At 41.0% G+C, this 19066-nt stretch overlaps 1 protein-coding gene across 6 annotated transcripts in view; it reads left to right on the plus strand.

Annotated features, from left to right (window-relative positions):
* The window catches only part of SLC43A3 (solute carrier family 43 member 3), a 137280-nt gene that overhangs the window by 66364 nt on the left and 51850 nt on the right, over positions 1-19066 (plus strand). Inside the window, exons 2-6 of one of the 6 annotated variants that reach the window (XM_073588213.1) lie at positions 12725-12840; positions 12911-13034; positions 14259-14310; positions 17287-17319; positions 18360-18530. In XM_073588213.1, the coding sequence (XP_073444314.1) occupies positions 18365-18530 (166 nt within the window). In that variant the 5' untranslated portion in view covers positions 12725-12840; positions 12911-13034; positions 14259-14310; positions 17287-17319; positions 18360-18364. Of the gene's footprint in view, positions 1-12724; positions 12841-12910; positions 13035-13385; positions 13451-13542; positions 13623-14258; positions 14311-17286; positions 17320-18359; positions 18531-19066 lie in introns of those variants that run through there. The other 5 variants (XM_073588210.1, XM_073588211.1, XM_073588214.1 and 2 more) reach the window with 5 other exon arrangements.

A 19066-nucleotide genomic window follows, 5' to 3' on the forward strand; every position in this document is an offset into this window, starting at 1 on the left:
CGTCGCCACGGGAGATCATCTGGGCTTGATGCTAATTGGAACCTCTCTGTGGGGGAACAAGTCTGGAGAGTCCAAGCATTTTTACATAAAGCAGCCACGCTTTTAGTCAGTTCCTCTACTTGTAGCCATAAATCTGCAGTAGGATCATCAACTGGAGTCTGCACATGCTCTACTGCAGGCACCTGGGGTGAAGATACTGCCCACTGGTGGTACATAACTGCTGGATGTTTAACTGGCTCAGTGCAAGCATAGGTAGATTCTCTTAAGATGCAAATGGATCTGTCCTTAAACTGAACAAAGTCCATGTCAGGGTTCTGCAATGACATCATGTGCAGTTGAGCCTTACTAGAATCAGACAAAAGACCCTCAATGAACTGTTCTTTCAGCATTTTGTTCTCATCTCTTACACTGTCTGGATCAATTTGTTTAATGGCCTGCAGCGCCTCCTGTAGGTTAAGGGCATAGTCTCTGACAGTATCCTGTGATTTCTGTCTGCAGCTGAAAAATCGCATCTTTATTTCTGAAGCAGTACGGGTGTCAAAAGTATCCCTTAATTTAGCAAAAATGTCTTTTACAGTCTTTTATCAGTCGCTGGCCAAGATTTAACTTCTCTCTGAGCAGCGCCACTGAGCTGACTTGTAAGTATACTGACTTTCTGCTCCTCTGACATAGGGTAAATTTCAAACATGTTACTCAGCTTCTCCTTGAAGTCACTTAAGGTGTGCTATTCACCAGTGTACTGTGGCAGCCATGCCGCACCCGGTATATAAGGCATGGTGAGAGGCAATATGGGAGCTGCAGCTCCTGCACCCTGAGTGTCGCCGGGATTAGACATCTTCCCCCCCAGTTAACCCTTGCAGGGGTGCGACTCACTGCTTCAGTTGCTGCAGGTCATTGCTCCTGTAGGACTTTAGGCGCGCAGGATCCTGTTCATGAAGCCAAGTTTTGTCTCGCCCAGAGCGGGGTACTCAGGTCGGGTCGTCGGGCAGTGTTAGATTCAGGAGGTCATGGAGGTGGCAGCCGTGCTTGGTGCCTGTGCTCCAGGGACAGTGAAATGGGGGTTGAAAAATAATGTAAAAATAAAAGAAATTTAAAAAAGAGTACATGACGCCAGTTGGAGTGTTCGACTGTAGGATAGCCAGCACTGCAGATGATCCCTGGGGGGAGAGATGGTGATGGCAGTGCAGATGTTTAACCCCCTCCAACTAGGGCTGACCCCCAGAGATTGTGATGGAAGTGGATGGTTCAGAGTTATAAGGCAGGAGACAAGAATGTCACTTTATCCTTTACTGAAGTTCAGATGCAGTTCAGAGGAGGAATTACAACTCTCACCAGGTTTACAGTCTGCTCTGCATGATGGGAGTTATCCTTCTGTCTGCTGAAACTTGGTGTAAACTTCCTGCTGTTCTAATCCCTTCAGGGACCAAGGCTCCTGGAGTCTGAAAATTCCAGTACAGCCACTTACTCACTGTGTTTCTCCCCCGGCAACTTGCAGCTTGGATCCTTTGTGAAGCGCAAGTTTCTTCTTGCACAATCCTTCACTGATCCTCAGTTCCTGTAGTCTTCCTAGGAGAAGATACTCTGCTGTTGGTTGTATGAACCTCACAGTCTCTCAGCTTGCCATCTGGCTCTAAAAGCATAGATGGCCTAGGGGCTGAAGCCCTGATTCTCCTCAGCCTTGTTCCTGGGGAGAGCGCATGTCACTGCTCCCTGAACAATCTCCATCTTGTGACACCATCTTCTTCACAGAACAATAACTCGACTTCTCCCCCTCCCAGTTAGGGTATGTCTGCAAAGCTCTAAGCTTCAGGGAAGTAAGGGAGTGAGGTAAACTTGAGTGTGTGCAGTGGTCTCTAGCAGAGAAAGCATAACTCCCATTGCTTACAAAACACATACAAAACAGTACATATTTAACCATTTTGTGGTGGCAAAGACACAGGGCGCCACATTATCGGGGGTCACCGATGGGTTGACATGACAGCCAGGGGTCAACTGATGACCCATGTGACTGTCATGACAGAGCCACTTTCCAGGAAACTTCGTGTAGGAATGCTCAGACCTGACACCCATAATGTGGTGGTGCACCATCATTTAGGTGCATTCCTACATTAACAGTTTCCTGGAAAGTAGATTGGTCATCATGGGCCAGTTGAATGGCCACCAAGGTCTCCCAATCTGACCCTCTTAGACTTTTATCTTTGGGGTCATCTGAAGGCAATTGTCTATGCTGTGAAGATGCGAGATGTGCAGCATCTGAAACAACGGATACTGGAAGCCTGTGCTAGCATTTGTTCTGTGGTGTTGCTATCAGTGTGTCAAGAGTGGGAGAAGAGGGTTGCATTGACAATTCAACACAATGGGCAGCACTTTGAACACATTTTATAAGTAGTCATAAACTTGTAAATAACTCATGAAAGAATAAAGTTATGTTAAAACCAAGCACACCATCGTTTTTCTTGTGAAATTCTCAATTAGTTTGATGTGTCACATGCCCCTCTTCCCACTGGAAAAAATAAAGTTGGATCTAAAATGGCCAACTTCAAAATAGCGGCCATGGTCACCACCCATCTTGAAAAGTTTCCCCCCTTCTATATACTAATGTGCCACAAACAGGAAGTTGATATTACCAACCATTCCCATTTTATTTAGGTGTATCCATATAAATGTCCCACCCTGTGTAAGCTAATACTCCTATTCTCTATCTCTATTATACCCCCTTTATTCTAATCCTACTATTGTCCTATGCTATCTTCAATTCTATCCCTACTTCTATACACAACACATATCAAATATATTCACATTGCAGTACATAAACAATAAAGCAACAATACATTGACATTAGTAAATGACAAGGTGCCGTACGTGATACTTGTCTACAGTGTCCAAAGAGGGGAAGATACATGACAGACTCAGTCATCTCCTTACACGTGTACTAACCCCTTCACGATGCGTCAAATTTCTGTTTTTGTGTTTTCCTTCCCTATTTCCTAGAGCCATAACTTTTTTTTATTTTTCTGTCCACATACACAGGGCTTGTTTTTTTGTTTGACAAGTTAAGCTATTAAATGCCACCATTCATTTTACCAGATAATGTACTGGAAAACGGGAAAAAAAATTCCAAGTAAGGAGAAAATGTGAACAAAAACGCAATTTTGACATTGTTTTTGGAGAATTGTTTTCACGATGTACATTTTGTGATACGAATTATCTTTATCCTCATATGATTATATGATTATCCTCATCACTATGATTACGGATAGCAAACATGTCCAGTTTTTCTATTATTTTAATAGTTTAAAAAAAAATCAGAAATTTGCAAAAAATCTGTATTTCTGATTGCAGATTATTGCATTCTGTTAGTGATGTCAGATGCTGTCGACCCCTCTGCTGCGGCAATGACTGGGGCCTCGGGGCTTAATAAAGCAAAGTAAAGTAATTACCTTAGGCCCCAGCATGCCACGCAGTCTACCAGGCCACTTATAGGGTGGCTCGGCTGTGGTATCTTAGCTGCGCAGCTCGTCTCACTCTGACCGGGCCCTCTATTTTTCATCTGCTCAGAGGACTGTAATGGCAGCAATGCCCTGATCACACTGACAGGACACTACATACACATATAAACAAGTGTACAGGGGAAAAAAGGCTTATCGGAGGACTTCTTTAACATTACTTCCTTATTAGCATGGCATTTCTGCCACATGACCAGGTACTGTGTGGTAAAGCTTCTTACTTTTTTATCAAGAATTTTGAGTGAGCAGTAGTCAGTGAGGCTGCATGGAGTCCCCTGGCTGACCTGAGGTGAACTGATGAGTGTGGGAAAAAGTTCAGAAACTTTCCCACGCTCATTAGTTCATCTCCAGTCAGCCGGGGAGGCTGCGCCGAGATGAACTAATTCATTCGGCAGTGGTCCCCGTTGTAAACCAGTTAACCCCTTCTGATGGATTGCAGCAGAGTGCCTGACTGAACAGCGGAGAGGTATGTATAGTGTTGTTTTTTTATATTTAATTTTTTTTACAGATCCAGGGCTTTTTTTGGGATTAGCAGATGAATAAATTTGGTCAAAAACTTGGTGTATTTATTTCATTAAAAGAATTTTTAATTAATGTGTGTGTTTTTTAATCCTTTACTATTCTAGGGTTAATAATGGATATTATTATTAGCCACCACTACAGGGCAATGAGTATAGAGAGGGTAAGTGCCAGAAAAGGCGCCTTTTCTGGGGTGTCTGGGTCAGATTTTTTATAGCCGGGGGGGGGTGCAAAAACAATGGTCCGTCTCTAGGCTATTAATATCTGCCCTCACTCACTGGCTTTCCCTCTCTGGTGGAGAAATTACCGCTGGAGCCCATGCAATTTTTTTCAACGAATTAACCCCTTAATTTAACACCTACATGTCCCAAATTTTACACACATACCTTAATCTAATTATTACTCAGGGACATATTAAAAAAATGAAATGAAATGGTTTACTGTATGTAAACCATGTGTCATTTCATGTCTGGTTTTGAATTGATTTTACAGAAGCCGGCTATTCTGCTATGTAGAACTATATGAAATATAAATATATATGTCTCAATGACATGTGTGTACTGTATATATATATATGTGTATTCTATGTGTATATATCTATTCTTTCTATTCTTTACTAAACATGTCAGTGTGATTTAATTGTATCGAGCACAGAATTGACGGCTTTTATTAACAGACTCTGGTGCGTATTTCTCGCAAGTCACACATCTGGTCCATGTGTAATCCATATTTTTCTCGCCCCCATTGACTTGCATTGGCGTATTTTTGGAGGAATACGCTGATAATCGCAGCATGCTGCGATTTTCTCAGCCAGTAAGATGCGGCCGAGAAATATACGGCTGATGCGAGCTGCCCCATAGAGAAACATTGGTCCAAGTGCAATGCGTTGTTTTTGCGCCTCTCACTCATCCGTATTTTTCTCTAGTGTGAAACCGGCCTAAGGACTGACAATAAACATTTAAAATCAGCGAGAAATTGGAGTTAAGAAACATTTTTTCTTCTACAGTGACTTGTATCTAAGGCAAAATGCAAAATGAATTTTAAAAAAATATAATCTAAGTAAATACAAAATGATTTTTTTAGGAAAAAATTGGAAATGTTATTGTAATTTATGAAAATTAGGGATTCAGATACACCCTGTATTAGATATAAAGGAGGGCCTCATACACATTCTATTCAAATTGTCATGTAGTGGTAATTCTAGACCAGGGGTGAGCAATTAATTTTCCCGAGGGGCCACATGAGAGACCGTAACTGTTGTGGAGGGCCGAACCAATAGGCTGAAATTAATTCTGCTCAATATTAATATTAACATTAACATAACAATGATAATTATTTATATTAATATTAATTGCATCACTTACTATTGAGCAGAATTAAGAATACTGACATCCTCCTATATACCATACGAGCCCCAATACAGCCCCATATATACAGCATGAGTCCCATACAGCCTCCTATATACAGCAGGAGCCCCTATACAGTCCCCTAAATGCAAGATGAGTCCCCCCACAGCCTCCTATATACAGGAGGGGCCCTGACACAACCCCCTATACAAAGGTGGAGCCCCAATACAGCCCCTCATTTACAGGTGGAGCTCTCACACAGCCCCCTATATATAGGCGTCTCTTCCTCCACTGATGCACTCATCAATGCCTGCATTCCAAGGATGCCGTTAGCAGTGACAGTGGGCAGTGGCGGACAGGCTGGGGAGGACATAGTGCAGCCCGTAAGCCGCTGTTTTCAGCGCCTCAGCTGTCTCAGTCCGTGGATGGGAACAGCCCGAGGGCTGGATGTGGCCCATAGCCCCACTTTGCCCAGGTCTGTTGTAGACTGATAAAGGCTATGCAGTAAGTGCAAATCCTGCTAAAAATTACAAGCATGGTCATCCATACACCCTTGAAGGCACAAACTGTAGTATCTAATTCAAATATTGTGAACAAAGTGTAGTTGTGGTACTTCTACACTCATTAAAGCTCTGCACACAGTTTAAAGCCTGCCAATAAACACAAGCAAGGTCATCCATACACCATAGAATCATAGAATCGTAGAGTTGGAAGGGACCTCCTGGGCCATCTGGTCCAACCCCCTGCTCAAAGCAGGATTCGCTAAATCATCCCAGTCAGATGTCTGTCCAGCCTCTGTTTGAAGACTTCCATTGAAGGAGAACTCACCACTTCTCGTGGCAGTCTGTTCCACTTATTAATCACTCTAACTGTCAAAAAGTTTTTTCTAATATCTAATCTGTGTCTCCTCCCATTCAGTTTCATCCCATTGCTTCTAGTCTTTCCTTGTGCAAATGAGAATAAAGTTGATCCTTCTACAATGTGACAGCCCTTTAGATATTTGTAGACAGCTATTAAGTCTCCTCTAAGTCTTCTCTTTTGCAAACTAAACATTCCCAAATCCTGCAACCTTTCCTCATAAGACAGGGTTTGCAGACCGGTCACCATTCTGGTCGCTCTTTTCTGAACTTGCTCCAGTTTGTTGATGTCTTTTTTAAAATGTGGTGCCCAAAACTGGACACAATATTCCAGATGAGGTCTGACCAAAGAGGAGTAGAGGGAAATAATGACTTCACGTGATCTAGACTGTATGCTTCTGTTAATACATCCTAGAATTGCATTTGCCTTTTTTGCTGCTGCATCACACTGTTGACTCATATTCAGTCTGTGATCTATTAGTATACCCAAGTCTTTTTCACATGTGCTGACACTTAGCCCTATTCCTCCCATTCTATATCTGCTTTTTTCATTTTTATTGCCCAGATGTAGTACTTTGCATTTCTCCCTGAAGACACCAACTGCATTTCTCCCTTGAAGACACCAACTGAAGTGCCCCATACAAAATTAAGAAAGCATAGTTGTGGTACTTCTACATTCATAAAGGCTTTGCACAAAGTGTAACACCAGGAAAATAATTATAAGTTGGGTCATTCAGTTATCCATAGAACCTAGAAGGAAACAACTGGCAGGCCTCATTCAAATGTTGAACATTAAAAACACTTTATGTGATGCTGTCATCTTGTGTTGTGGGAAAGTGGTGTATAATTCAGGCTTTGTTTATTGTTATCAGAGTGAGCCTGTCAGCACTTTCTGTTTACATGCAAAAGCACTTGTCTGTTTTGACCCCACTGAACCCGCTCAGACAAGGCGAAAGCAGCAGGGCAGTACAACACCTCCAAGGCATAGAGGGACAGCTCATGCCAGGTGTTCAGCTTTGAGTCCCAATTGCTGAAAGTTACAGAGGAATTAGAGTACACTGGCGGCCAGGTATTGCTTCACAATCTTTAAAAACATTTCCCTCCTTGCTGAAAACACCAGGTCATCAGGGCATGAAGGGTGTCATTAAATTGGCCTAGGCCTTTGACAGTGTACCCCTGCCTTTGCTGTACCTGGTGTGTCTCCCTCACCTCTCTTCCTTGGTTGGGCAAGGAAGCTTGCCCTCTGCCATTAGTATTGTCTCATGGGAATTTTGTCAACATATTTTTCCACAATGGGCTTCTGGTATAGTACCATTTTACAGTACTTTATAGTACCATTTTAGAAGACCTTTCCACTTCAGGAAGAAGAGTCTCAAAGTTCTCCTTGTTTCATGGGTCTAGCATGGTGAACAACCAGTATTCTCTTTCTTGGCTAAGATGAAGATGAATGTAACACAAGGGTCATGGGAAAGGCAGCGGTACATAATGTCTGTTATATGGGCCAAGGTCCATACAGCCAACACTTCCCTGTCTTAATCATGATGACTACGCTCCATTTCTTCCTCCTCCTCCATCTCTTCCTCCTCCTCCATCTCTTCCTCCTTATTCCCCTCCTCAGCCCATCCACGTAGAAGAGACGGGATGCAATATTTATGGGTACTAGCCTCTTTTGCGCCATCAGCCAGCTCCTGCTCCTCCTCTTCTTCCTCAGCCTCCAGATGCCCACTGTTCAGTTGTTATGTGTGGAGGCTGACCAGAATACCGATGGGTATGTTGGAGCTGCTTTTCCACAAATGGCCTCTGCTGCTAACAAAGTCTTGTCAGCATGTGCAGTGTGGAGTTCACCAGTCGGTGAGCTGGCACTTGCATGCTTTGCTGCAGCTGTAGCTTACTTGTGGAAAGGCGCACCTTGACTAGAAGCTCTGGCAAAACTGGTAGGTTTTCAGAAACCGATGAACTACCAAGTTGAGCATGTGAGCCAAGCATTGTACATGTGTGAGCTTGCCAAGCTTCACAGCCACCACCAGGTTATGCTCATTATCATACACAAAACCAAACCTGGTTGTAGGTTCAGCGGCGAGGGCCACAGATCTGTCTGGTCTGTTATTCCTTTCAATAACTCTGCAGTGGTGTGTGGTTTGTCTCCTAGACAAATTAGCATCAGCAGAGCTTGTTGCCGCTTCACTGAGGCAGTTCTGCAGAGCTTCCAGATTCTGGCGATGTGGACGACGCACTCTGAGATAGCACATCAGAGATGGAGGATGAGGAGGAGCAGGAGGAGGTTTAGAAACTGATGTAGGAGGTGGAGGAAACCCTGATAGAAGTAGGGCCATCAATCCTCAGCGTCAGTAGCACATGTGCCATGCTAGGCTGGGACTCAGCCCTGGTCTCCACAGTGTGCTGTCAGGGAACTGTATTGTCTCTGGTCCCAAGTGCTTATCCACATGTTGGTCGTACAGTGGACAATCCCAGTAACTGCGTTGGTAAAGACACTGGTGAAATAGTGGCGGCTAGGGACCGAGTCTGGAAAAACCAAATTTGTACACCTGTGGCAGGACAATTTTTGTATTTTATTTCAAACCAACGAAATTTCACACAATCCAAGTTCAACAGTATATATGACAATAGTCAATTTTTCAACAACCAAATTTCTATACCTGTAGTAGGCCAATTTAGGTTTTTATTTCAAACCAACGAACTTTCACACAAACCAAGTTCTAGAGTATATATGACAATAGTCAGTTTTGGAGCACCCAAATTTATACACTTGTAGCAGGACAATATTTGGTTTTATTTAAAGCCAACGAATTGTCACACAAACCAAGTTCTACAGTATATATGACAACTAAAGCACCTTTTTCCTCCATTTTTAAAATTATTTTTAACTGTGTGACAAAATATCTTTGTTGTAAAAAAAATAAATGAATAAAAAAATCTTGATGGTAATAGTCAATTTTTGTACAACCAAATTTCTACACCTGGAAGGACAATAAGTTTTTGATACACTGCCGATTTTGCAAGTTTTCCCACCTACAAAGAATAGGGAGGTCTGTAATTTTTATCACAGGTAAACTTTAACTGTTAGGGAATGAGTCTAAAAATTAAAACCAGAAAATTCCATTGTATGATTTTTAAATAAATAAATAGCATTTTATTGCATGAAATGAGTATTTAATCACCTACCAACCAGCAAGAATTCTGTCTCACAGACCTGTTGTTTTTTTTCTTTTAGAAGCTCTCCTACTCTGCACTCATTACCTATATTGTACCTGTTTGAACTTGTTAATTGCATAAAAAAACACCTGTCTACACACTCAATCCAGTCATGCTCCAACCTCTCCACCATAGCCATGCCCAAAGAGCTGTGTAAGGACATCGGGGACAAAATTGTAGACCTGCACAAGGCTGGCATGGGATACAGGACAATAAACAAGTAGCTTGGTGAGAAGGTAACAACCGTTGGCACAATTATTAGAAAATGGAAGAAACACAAGATAGCTGTCAATCTTCCTCGGTCAGGGACGCCATGCAAAATCTCACCTCCATGGGTAAGGATGATTCTGAGAAAGGTCAGAAATCAGCCCAGAATTACATTGGAGGAACTGGTCAATGACCTGAAGAGAGCTCGGACCACAGTTTCAAACATTATCGCTAGTAACACACTACGCTGTAATGTATTAAAATCCTACAGGGCACACAAGGTCCCCCTGCTCACGTCCGCACATATCCTGGCACATTTCAGGTTCACCAGTGACCATCTGGATGATCCAGAGGAGTCACGTGAGAAGATTGTCTGGTGAGATGAGACCAAAATTGAACTTTTTGGCATCATCTCCGCTTGTCGTGTTTGGAGGTAGAAGGATGAGTACAACCGCAAGAACACCATCCCAGCCTTGAAGCATGGTGGAGAAAACAGCATACTTTGGGGTACTTTTCTGCAAATAGGACAAGACGACTGCACCGCATTGAAGGGAGGATGGATTGGGTCATGTAGTGCAAGAATTTGGCCAACAACCTCCTTCTATCAGTAAGAGCATTGAAGATATGCTGTGGCTGGGTCTTCCAGCATAACAATGACCCAAAACACATAGCCAAGGCAATTAAGTAGTGGCTCTGTAAGAAGCATTTCAAGGTCCTGGCGTGGCCTAGCCAGTCTCCAGACCTGTACCCAATAGAAAATCTTTGAAGGGAGCTGAAACTTAATGTTGTCCAGCGACAGCCCTGAAACCTGAAAGATCTGGTGAAGATCTGTATGGAGGAGTGGGTCACTGCTGCATTGTGTGCAAATTTGGTCAAGAACTACAGGAAACGTCTGACCTCTGTAATTGCAAACAAAGGTTTTTGTACCAAATATTTAGTCCTATCTTCTTAAATACATATGTCATGCAATAAAATTCAAATTAATAGTGTAAAAATCATACAATGTGATTTTCTGTTTTTTTTTCTTTATCACTCTGTCTATTACAGTTGAAGTGTACCTACTATAAAAGTTACAGACCTCTCCATTCTTTGTAGGTGGGGGGAAAACTTGCAAAATTGTCAGTGTATCAAATACTTATTTTCCCTACGGTATACAGTGGGTACGGAAAGTATTCAGACCCCTTTAAATTTCTCACTCTGTTTCATTGCAGCCATTTGGTAAATTCAAAAAAGTTCATTTTTTTTCTCATTAATGTTCACTCTGCACCCCTTCTTCACTGGAAAAAAACACAAATTTAGCCATTTTTACAAATTTATTAAAAAATTAAAACTGAAATATCACATGGTTATAAGTATTCAGACCCTTTGCTCAGTATTGAGTAGAAGCACCCTTTTGAGCTAGTACAGCCATGAGTCTTCTTGGGAATGATGCAACAAGTTTTTCATGTGCCTGGAAAGGGGCAGGCTCAACACCGAAGCACGCACCAAACAGGGGGCGTACTATTACGCTGAAGGCCAGAAAGGAGTTAAAGTGAACTGCTTGCCTTTCTGTACAAGCTGAGGCTAGAAGTGATAGCTTATCTCCACCGGTCAAAAATCTGTCATATCCCAAAATTCCTCTGGCAATACTACCAGGTCTGCAATCCATCAGATAATCTTAATTACCTGTTCACATCAGAGGGACCCCAATGCATCGGGGTCAACTGGGGGGCATATCCTTGCTTCAATATTCCCTATTAACTATGATATGGCTTATAGATATTAAATTACATCTATGACACACACCAAAAAATGTATTCCAGACAAAAGGCAAAGCAAATGTTAAGTATTAAACACAATAACTTTACCATTGAAAAAGGCAATAATAAAAACAAAAATATACAGTATGATTTAAATGTTAAAAATGTGAGGAGCAGAGTATGCCATAATTGTATTAATTTAAATCAGGTAAAGGGATATATAAGGACAGTCAAATAATAGTCCTTGATACAAAATTTATATAAATACCAAGCAATATTGTAATTGCACAAGTATAGATGTCTATCAAGCCACTGATATTTATTGCACAAATTCCAAGAATGTAGTAAAATATTGGGCAAAATAAATAGTAAAGAACAATATAAAGTTTATACTGACCAATGGATGTAGCTGGCAAAACTGCTCCTACTCACCTCTACTCCAATGCGTGTTTCGCGATAGCTTCTTCAGGGTGTCCCTGAATTATTTTGTTTAATATTTTAAATTTGCTTTGTTGTTTTTTAATACATTTTCTGTGCATATATATATGGTGTTGTTTGGCATTTATTTGCTGAATATGTTGACATATCACTGGTACTTTCATTTAATATAGGTTTTATCCAAAAATAGTAAAGACACCATATCAGACACCCTAAATTAAATTTTACTACAAATAAGAACAAAACATAAGAACAAAAAATGATTTAGTTCCCACACCTCAAGATTAATTCAAATCCTAGACTAGACTCCAAAATCATACACTAGATCCCTGAATTATTCAAACCTCCTAAATTATTCAGATCCCAAACTAGAAATTGCCATTTAAAGGAATAGAAAATTATTCCCATCCTAGAACGTGATAGCTTGGTGCTAGGATTTGACATCACTTTTTGATCTGGGGAAGTCTGACTTATGGAACCCCTATAACTCCTGAGAAAGAAAGGGCTGCAAAGCTATTTTAGCCCCACATCACCTTTACTGGTATTCTTTGCTCAGTGGCCCCCCGGCAAGCCTCTGTACTGGGAACTGTAGCACTATCTCTTTCAAGATGTATTAGTAACATTTCATCACTTTATAAGATGGCAATATTTCATTAAAAGGTCTTGGATCAGATTAATTTAGGCGGTCTCTTCTGTGGGCTGATTAATTTAGTTATTTGGTGTCTGATTTATTTTGGGGTCTGGCCTGGGATCTGAATGAATAGGAAACCCCATAAAATCAAACTCTAGGCAAGACCCTATGAATATATTTATTTATTAGACCACAGGTTAGAGAAAAAATATTCAAACACGAGACAACTCTAAATTCGCCACTTTTTCTTCTTCCTCTTCATCTCCAGGTTCCATTGCACCACCCAAGATTCAGACATAAGGGGCAACAGTGCAAACATGGTCCTTATGATTGAGAGCATAACTCACATTTGTGGGACTAGGAAGAATTGGGGAGCGAGGAGTGGTGAGTTAATATAGCCTTGCTCACTGCTCCCACTTCTCCTGTACTAATGAGCTTTTCTCTTTTCATATAGGTGAAAACATTTACATGGAGGAGTGGAAAAAAATAGAAATGTCAGAAATTGGGAGACATTTATAAGAAACATCTAACTCTAGTTGCTTCTGCCAAAGTGGTCAACAACCAAGTATTAGAAACAGGTATTCACTTACTAATCTTTCCACAAAGGAAAGACACCTATCAGTTGTTTTTTTTATGAAGATTAATTTTAAGTCTGTTTCTGATTTAGCAACAGTAATTTTATCTTTATATAATTTTTACATATAATGAAAGTAAAAAAAGTAAAATATTTTACCTAGAGTGCCCTTACTTTATCACAAGATTATATACGACAAAGAAATGTAATTTGCACTTGTTGCAGCTGCTGGAAACAGGAAGGAAGCAGACTTGGGTGACAGATGTGGTCACTTATTAGTGTGTCATACTCATACTTGTCCCGTGAAAGTAAAAAAAATATATATATATATATAAAAAAGCAAAGATCAGCAAATTGAAGCTTATAAAAGCCTGAGAAAACCATAAGATAAAAGGAAACCCAAGAATTGAGAAGAAAGCGGTGAGAGTGGTGGCGGGTGGATGGGAGGGGCTCATGTTGTATATACAACTGTGATGCCAGCAGAATTAATGTAAGCAAAGAATGTGTGGAAATCTTCAGCCTAAGTCTGTGACACAGGATGTGAAATGACATGTATTATAAGCTAGTGGGAACCTGGCGTGATGCTTCGTGTGTAAGTGCATTTTGTGTAATTGCTCCTCGGTATTATTATTGTTATTCATGCAGGTATCTCTATGGGTTTGCTTCATTTGTTTCTTGCTATCAGTGGTTAGGGTTAATAAGCACAATGTTAGGGTATGTGAACACAGTGTCTGTTTGGGTAAAAGCTCTCCATAAAATGAAGATAGTGCACAGCAATGTCAAATCGCCATTGCTGTTTACATGTTCTGTTTTTTTTGTGACTTATTGTAACCAGAAACCATAAGGTTTAAAAACGTGATATGCTTATTCTTCAGCCATGGAAGCTGGCAGCTCTCTTTACTTCATAGTATAAAATAAGAGACACCGGCGGTGGCACTACTGCAAGAAAGGGAGTAAGACCGCCACCAAACCGCCTCAGGAAGCCGACCACTGGCATTCTCCTGATGCTGTTTTTTCCTGGGAAAACTCAGCTGCACCTTAGGAACTCGGCACCTAGCCTCAGGAACTCATCTCATAGCCTCAGGAACTCTGCTCACAGCCACAAGAACTCAGCTCATAACCTCAGAATCATTCTAGATACTGTAAAATGAATAGTTGCCTTTTAGGTCTTCTTTTATTGTACATATTGAAAATACTGACTTCTAACTCCTTTCTTTCCTTCCTTAAGAAAATATAAGACTAAAGGAAGTACTGTAGAATCGGATGACCAAGAAGACAGGGTATACATTTTTTATTTATTTCTAGAACTATTATACAGTGCTGTGCAAATTAATTGGGACAAAGCATTTTTTTAAGTAAAATCGTAAGTTGGTTACCAGTCAGTGATTCATACCAGATTTAATGACTTTGAACAGGTACTCACACCACAAGCACTCACACCTGTTCAAAGCAGTTAAAACTGGTTTGAATCACTGACTGGTAACCAACTTACGATTTTACTTAAAAAAATGCTTTGTACCAATCAATTTGAACAGCACTGTAGAATCCCATCTTTCCACATGTCTATCCACAGGATAGGGGAAAAAATGCTGATCAGTGGGTGACCCAGCGCTGTAATCCACACTGGTCAGTAGATTGGGGAATTTTTATCCACAATGGGGAACTTAATCAATGTTACAAAATGGCATGGAAGGTCAAATGTCCAACTATCGCTACATTCGTTCTCTATGTGGCAGCCGTTAAAAGCTGAGCACAATGCTCGGCAGGCCCCTAGGTTCTCTGTTCTGTCAATTAATGCGTGTACCAGTGGTTAGACCCCCCCACCAATCAACAAGTCATTACCTATCCTGTGGATGAGAAATAACTTGTTTTTTACCTGAAAGTTTTAGGACCTGCTCTTTTTTAGAATTAGAAAGGAGCAGCATCCAATCCAGGTGAAAAACAAAACTTGATCTTTATTTTGCCATAATGCAACGTTTCGACCACTATAGCAGGGATGGGCGAATCCTGAAATATTCGGAATCGCTAGGCTGTAACGAGTCCGACTTGGAAACTCGCTATTCGTTGCAAGTCTAGCGAGTCCAATGTTAATGAATGGGGATGCGAGTTTTGCAGCGATTCCTGTGCTTGGGAGGAGGAGAATGGGGATGCAGATTTTTTTTTTTGCAGAGTTTCTTAGCGATTTTGTGTCAGCAGCTGGACACAAAATCGCTAAGAAACTAGGATTGCTTGTATTAAACTGTTAAAAAACTAGCTAGGAGTTCTCTCTCTCTGTTTTGCAGTGATTCCTGTGCTGGGGAAGAGGAGAATGGGGATGGAGAGAGAGAGAGAGAGAGAACTCCTAGCTACTTTTTTCACAGTTTAATACAAGCAATCCTAGTTTCTTAGCGATTTTGTGTCCATCTAGGACACACAAAACTAGCTAGGAGTTCTCTCTCTCTCTCCCCTCCAGCACAGGAATTGCTGCAAAACTCGCATCCCCATTCTCCACCTCCCCAGCACAGGAATCCCCCAGCACAGGAATCGCTGCAAAACAGAGAGAGAGAACTCCTAGCTAGTTTTTTCACAGTTTAATACAAGCAATCCTAGTTTCTTAGCGATTTTGTGTCCAGCTGCTGACACAAAATCGCTAAGAAACTCTGCAAAAACTAGGATTGCCATTCATTTGCATTGGACTCGTTACTGTGCGAGTAATCGCTTGGAAACTCGCAGAGTACCGACTCCTGCGAGTCCCCTACTACTCGCAGAGTAACGAGTCCTAACGAGTAGATTCGCCCATCCCTACACTATAGGTCTTTTTCAAACATATACAACAGAGAAAATGGCAGCCTTATATAGTGTGGAGACACATGTTCTCTAAACGCTAAGGCTACTTTTACACTTACCGCTTTTTTTGCGGCCCGTACTATGGAAATAGTATTGGAAAAAAAAAGCGTTCCGCAAAACCGGAAGTCATGGTGCACCGCAAAAACAAACTTCCATTTGTTTTTGTGGCTTCATTGATTTTGGGGGCCATGTCCATACGCCGTGAAAAAGATCGAGCAAGTTCGATCTTTTATATCGGCCGCAAATATGGCCCTCGCGGTCGTACGGCACACTGTGGAATTTTTGCCGGCCGATTTTCCGGCCCCATAGAAATCTATTGGGGTCGCAAAAACATGGCAAGTGTAAAAGCAGCCTATCAAGGTATGTCCTTTTTCCAATTAGGTTCATTGGATTTGGAAGGTGTATCCCTACATTTGAAGTGCTGTTGGCTGCTGCTTTTACACACAGCTCTTTTTTAGAGTCACAGTTCTCACTCCAGTAGCATGGAGTTAATATTTGAGTAACAGCTATATTTAACGATGCACCAAATTTATCAAACATTGTGCAACACTCTGATAAATTTGATGCAAATACCGGCAATGCAGCATTCAGGTAAACTGAGCTTAACAAAAATTTCTCTTCATGGTAAATCCCGTTCACTTTGAATAGTAAATCTGCCCCTATGTCTGTGTAGGGGACTTGGAATTTCTGACCCCTATAAGCAAAGTCGGACTAGGAAGCAAAGGGCCCACCAGTAACCATCTTCAGGGCCTCACTTTTCACCTACATGCAAATATATATAACTATGAACTGGGTAGCTTGATAAATGAATAAGATGCCGCCTTTGTCTGCACATAGTGATTCAAGTATATTGTGCCAAGTGCTTCTCATATAAGAGCTACTCACAGGGGCCCACCGGAGGACTTTCCTGTTCTCCTGTGGGCCAGTCCAAGCCTGCCTATGAGGATATATTAAGACATGGATCAGCACAAAATATTGGATATATTACAAAAAATGTTCTAGTGTGGATATTTAGTTTATTAGCTTCAGTCTTCTGAGTCTGATCTGTATTTGGACCCATCTTTGTATTCCCTTTATAAATGACCCTGTGGATGGGATTGAGAGTAAAGTGTCAGCCTCTGCTGATGACAAAAACTGTGTTATACAATAAAAACTGAGCTTGGTTATACAAATAAGAAGCTGCATTTTACAGTCCCAGCATAAGCTATATTTCAGAAACCTGAGTATTCTAAATTTCAAGGGATTAAAGCTGATGGGAACCACTCTTTCCAATGGTGCCAAACATTTATAAAATTATTATAGTTTTTTGTCTGAGTACATAACGAAATCCATAAATATTATGGAGATTAAATTCTCTCTGTGATATCAGAGATATTGTACTGATTTTTACATGTGCATTGACTGCAGCGTTTTTACTTCCAAACGAACAGGTTTTGGAGACCGAAAGAAACAGTACAGAAAAGGTGCGTGTGGACATACCCTACTAGGGACTACAGAACAGAAGGATTTAGGTATTCTGACAGGACTCAATGTCAAGCAGCATCTGGAAAAGCAAAGAAGATTTTAGGGTGTATAAACAGACAGAAAACATCCTGTGATCCCAACGTATTGTCACACTCTATAAATCAGTTGTAGAACAGTGTTTCCCAAACTCCAGTCCTCGCGGACCGCAACATGTCATGTTTTCAGGATTTCCTTAGTATTTCACAGGTGATGGAAGTATCATCAAGGCGTCAGGAATTCTCTCACATGTGTAACACTATGGAAATCCTGAAAACATGACATGTTGGGGTCCGTGAGGACTGGAGTTTGGGAACCACTGATCTAGAAAATGGGATCCAAATTTGGGCTCCACATTGGAAAAGGGATATTGGGAAGTTAGGCCACGTTCACACGTTCAATATTTGGTCAGTATTTTACATCAGTATTTTTAAGTCAAAGCCAGGAGTCAAAGAAGTATAGTAGAAACACATCACCACTTATGTATTTATTGCCCACTCCTGGTTTTGTCTTACAAATACTGAGGCAAAATCTCTCCAAATACTCAACGTGTGCATGTTCAAAGGCAGGCAACTAGATTATTACATTGGACGGACAGTCTCTCATATTATGGAAGATTGGAAAAGTTGGGCTTGTTTAGTTTAGAAAAAAGATGCGTCAGATGAGATCTCATTTATATGTGTGGCCAGTACAAAACACTGGCACATGACTTGTTCCTTCCAAGGACCGTGCTGAGGACTATGGGGCACTCATTATGGGTGGAAGAAAGGCGATTCCGACAGCTAAATAGGAAAGGGTTCTTTACAGTTAGAGCAGCCAGACTGTGAATGTGTCTCTCAATAAATGGCATTGTGGGCTATAAATAATCTAAGGATAGATAATGTATAACTGGTGGAGAAAGGTTGAAGTTGATGGATCCGTGTCTTTTTTCTGCCTGTGTAACTATGTAACTGTAAAGTATCTGCTGTTTGTGATAATTTTATTAACTTTTCTTTCTCTCCAGCAGAGATGCGTTGCCAGTATGTGCTGACTCTAATTACAGGACTCGTAGAATGCATTTGTTTTGCCGGGGTCACCTTTGGGTGGGCATCCCTTGTATTTGTGCTAAAGGCAGAGAATTATTTTCATGATCTGTGTCTGGACCAAGGGAATCAGACCACCAATGCTACTGGAGGTAAGTAAAATATCACGGAAAAAGTTTGTCTGCTAAACAATATTTTAAAAATCATTAAAATCTAGCAGTCAGTTCAGGTTTAAGAGGGTGGCAACTGAGAAATGACCTGCTAAAACCAAACCGTATTATTGAAGTAGGTCAGAGGTGTATGGTGGCATTATGTGTGAAATGAAATGCAGTAATGCTTTATGTGCAAAGTATACGGCGGTATTATGTGAGTTTGTAAGGAATTATTATTTGGATACGGCATATGAATTGGCCACTATAGCGTGACATTACATGGGTTGTATTGTCAGTATTGTCTATGAAAAATGGGAAAGAGCCTTCTTTCCTGAACCCAGGGTCCCATGGGGCCTGCTTTGTGTAACAATAGAGCTGTATGAAGTAGAGAAGATAGTGTTAATATCTTTAACAACAGAAATTCCCTAATATTACTAAACTCAATTTACATAACGAAAATACTCATAAATATGCAAAGCAAAGGTGAGAAAATTAAATTCCCCTATACTGCCATGTGAGCCAATAACTATTGGACA

Source organism: Dendrobates tinctorius, unplaced genomic scaffold (genome assembly GCF_039654945.1).
Source record: "Dendrobates tinctorius isolate UK_male_01 unplaced genomic scaffold, ASM3965494v1 ptg000103l, whole genome shotgun sequence".
NCBI lineage: Eukaryota > Metazoa > Chordata > Amphibia > Anura > Dendrobatidae > Dendrobates > Dendrobates tinctorius.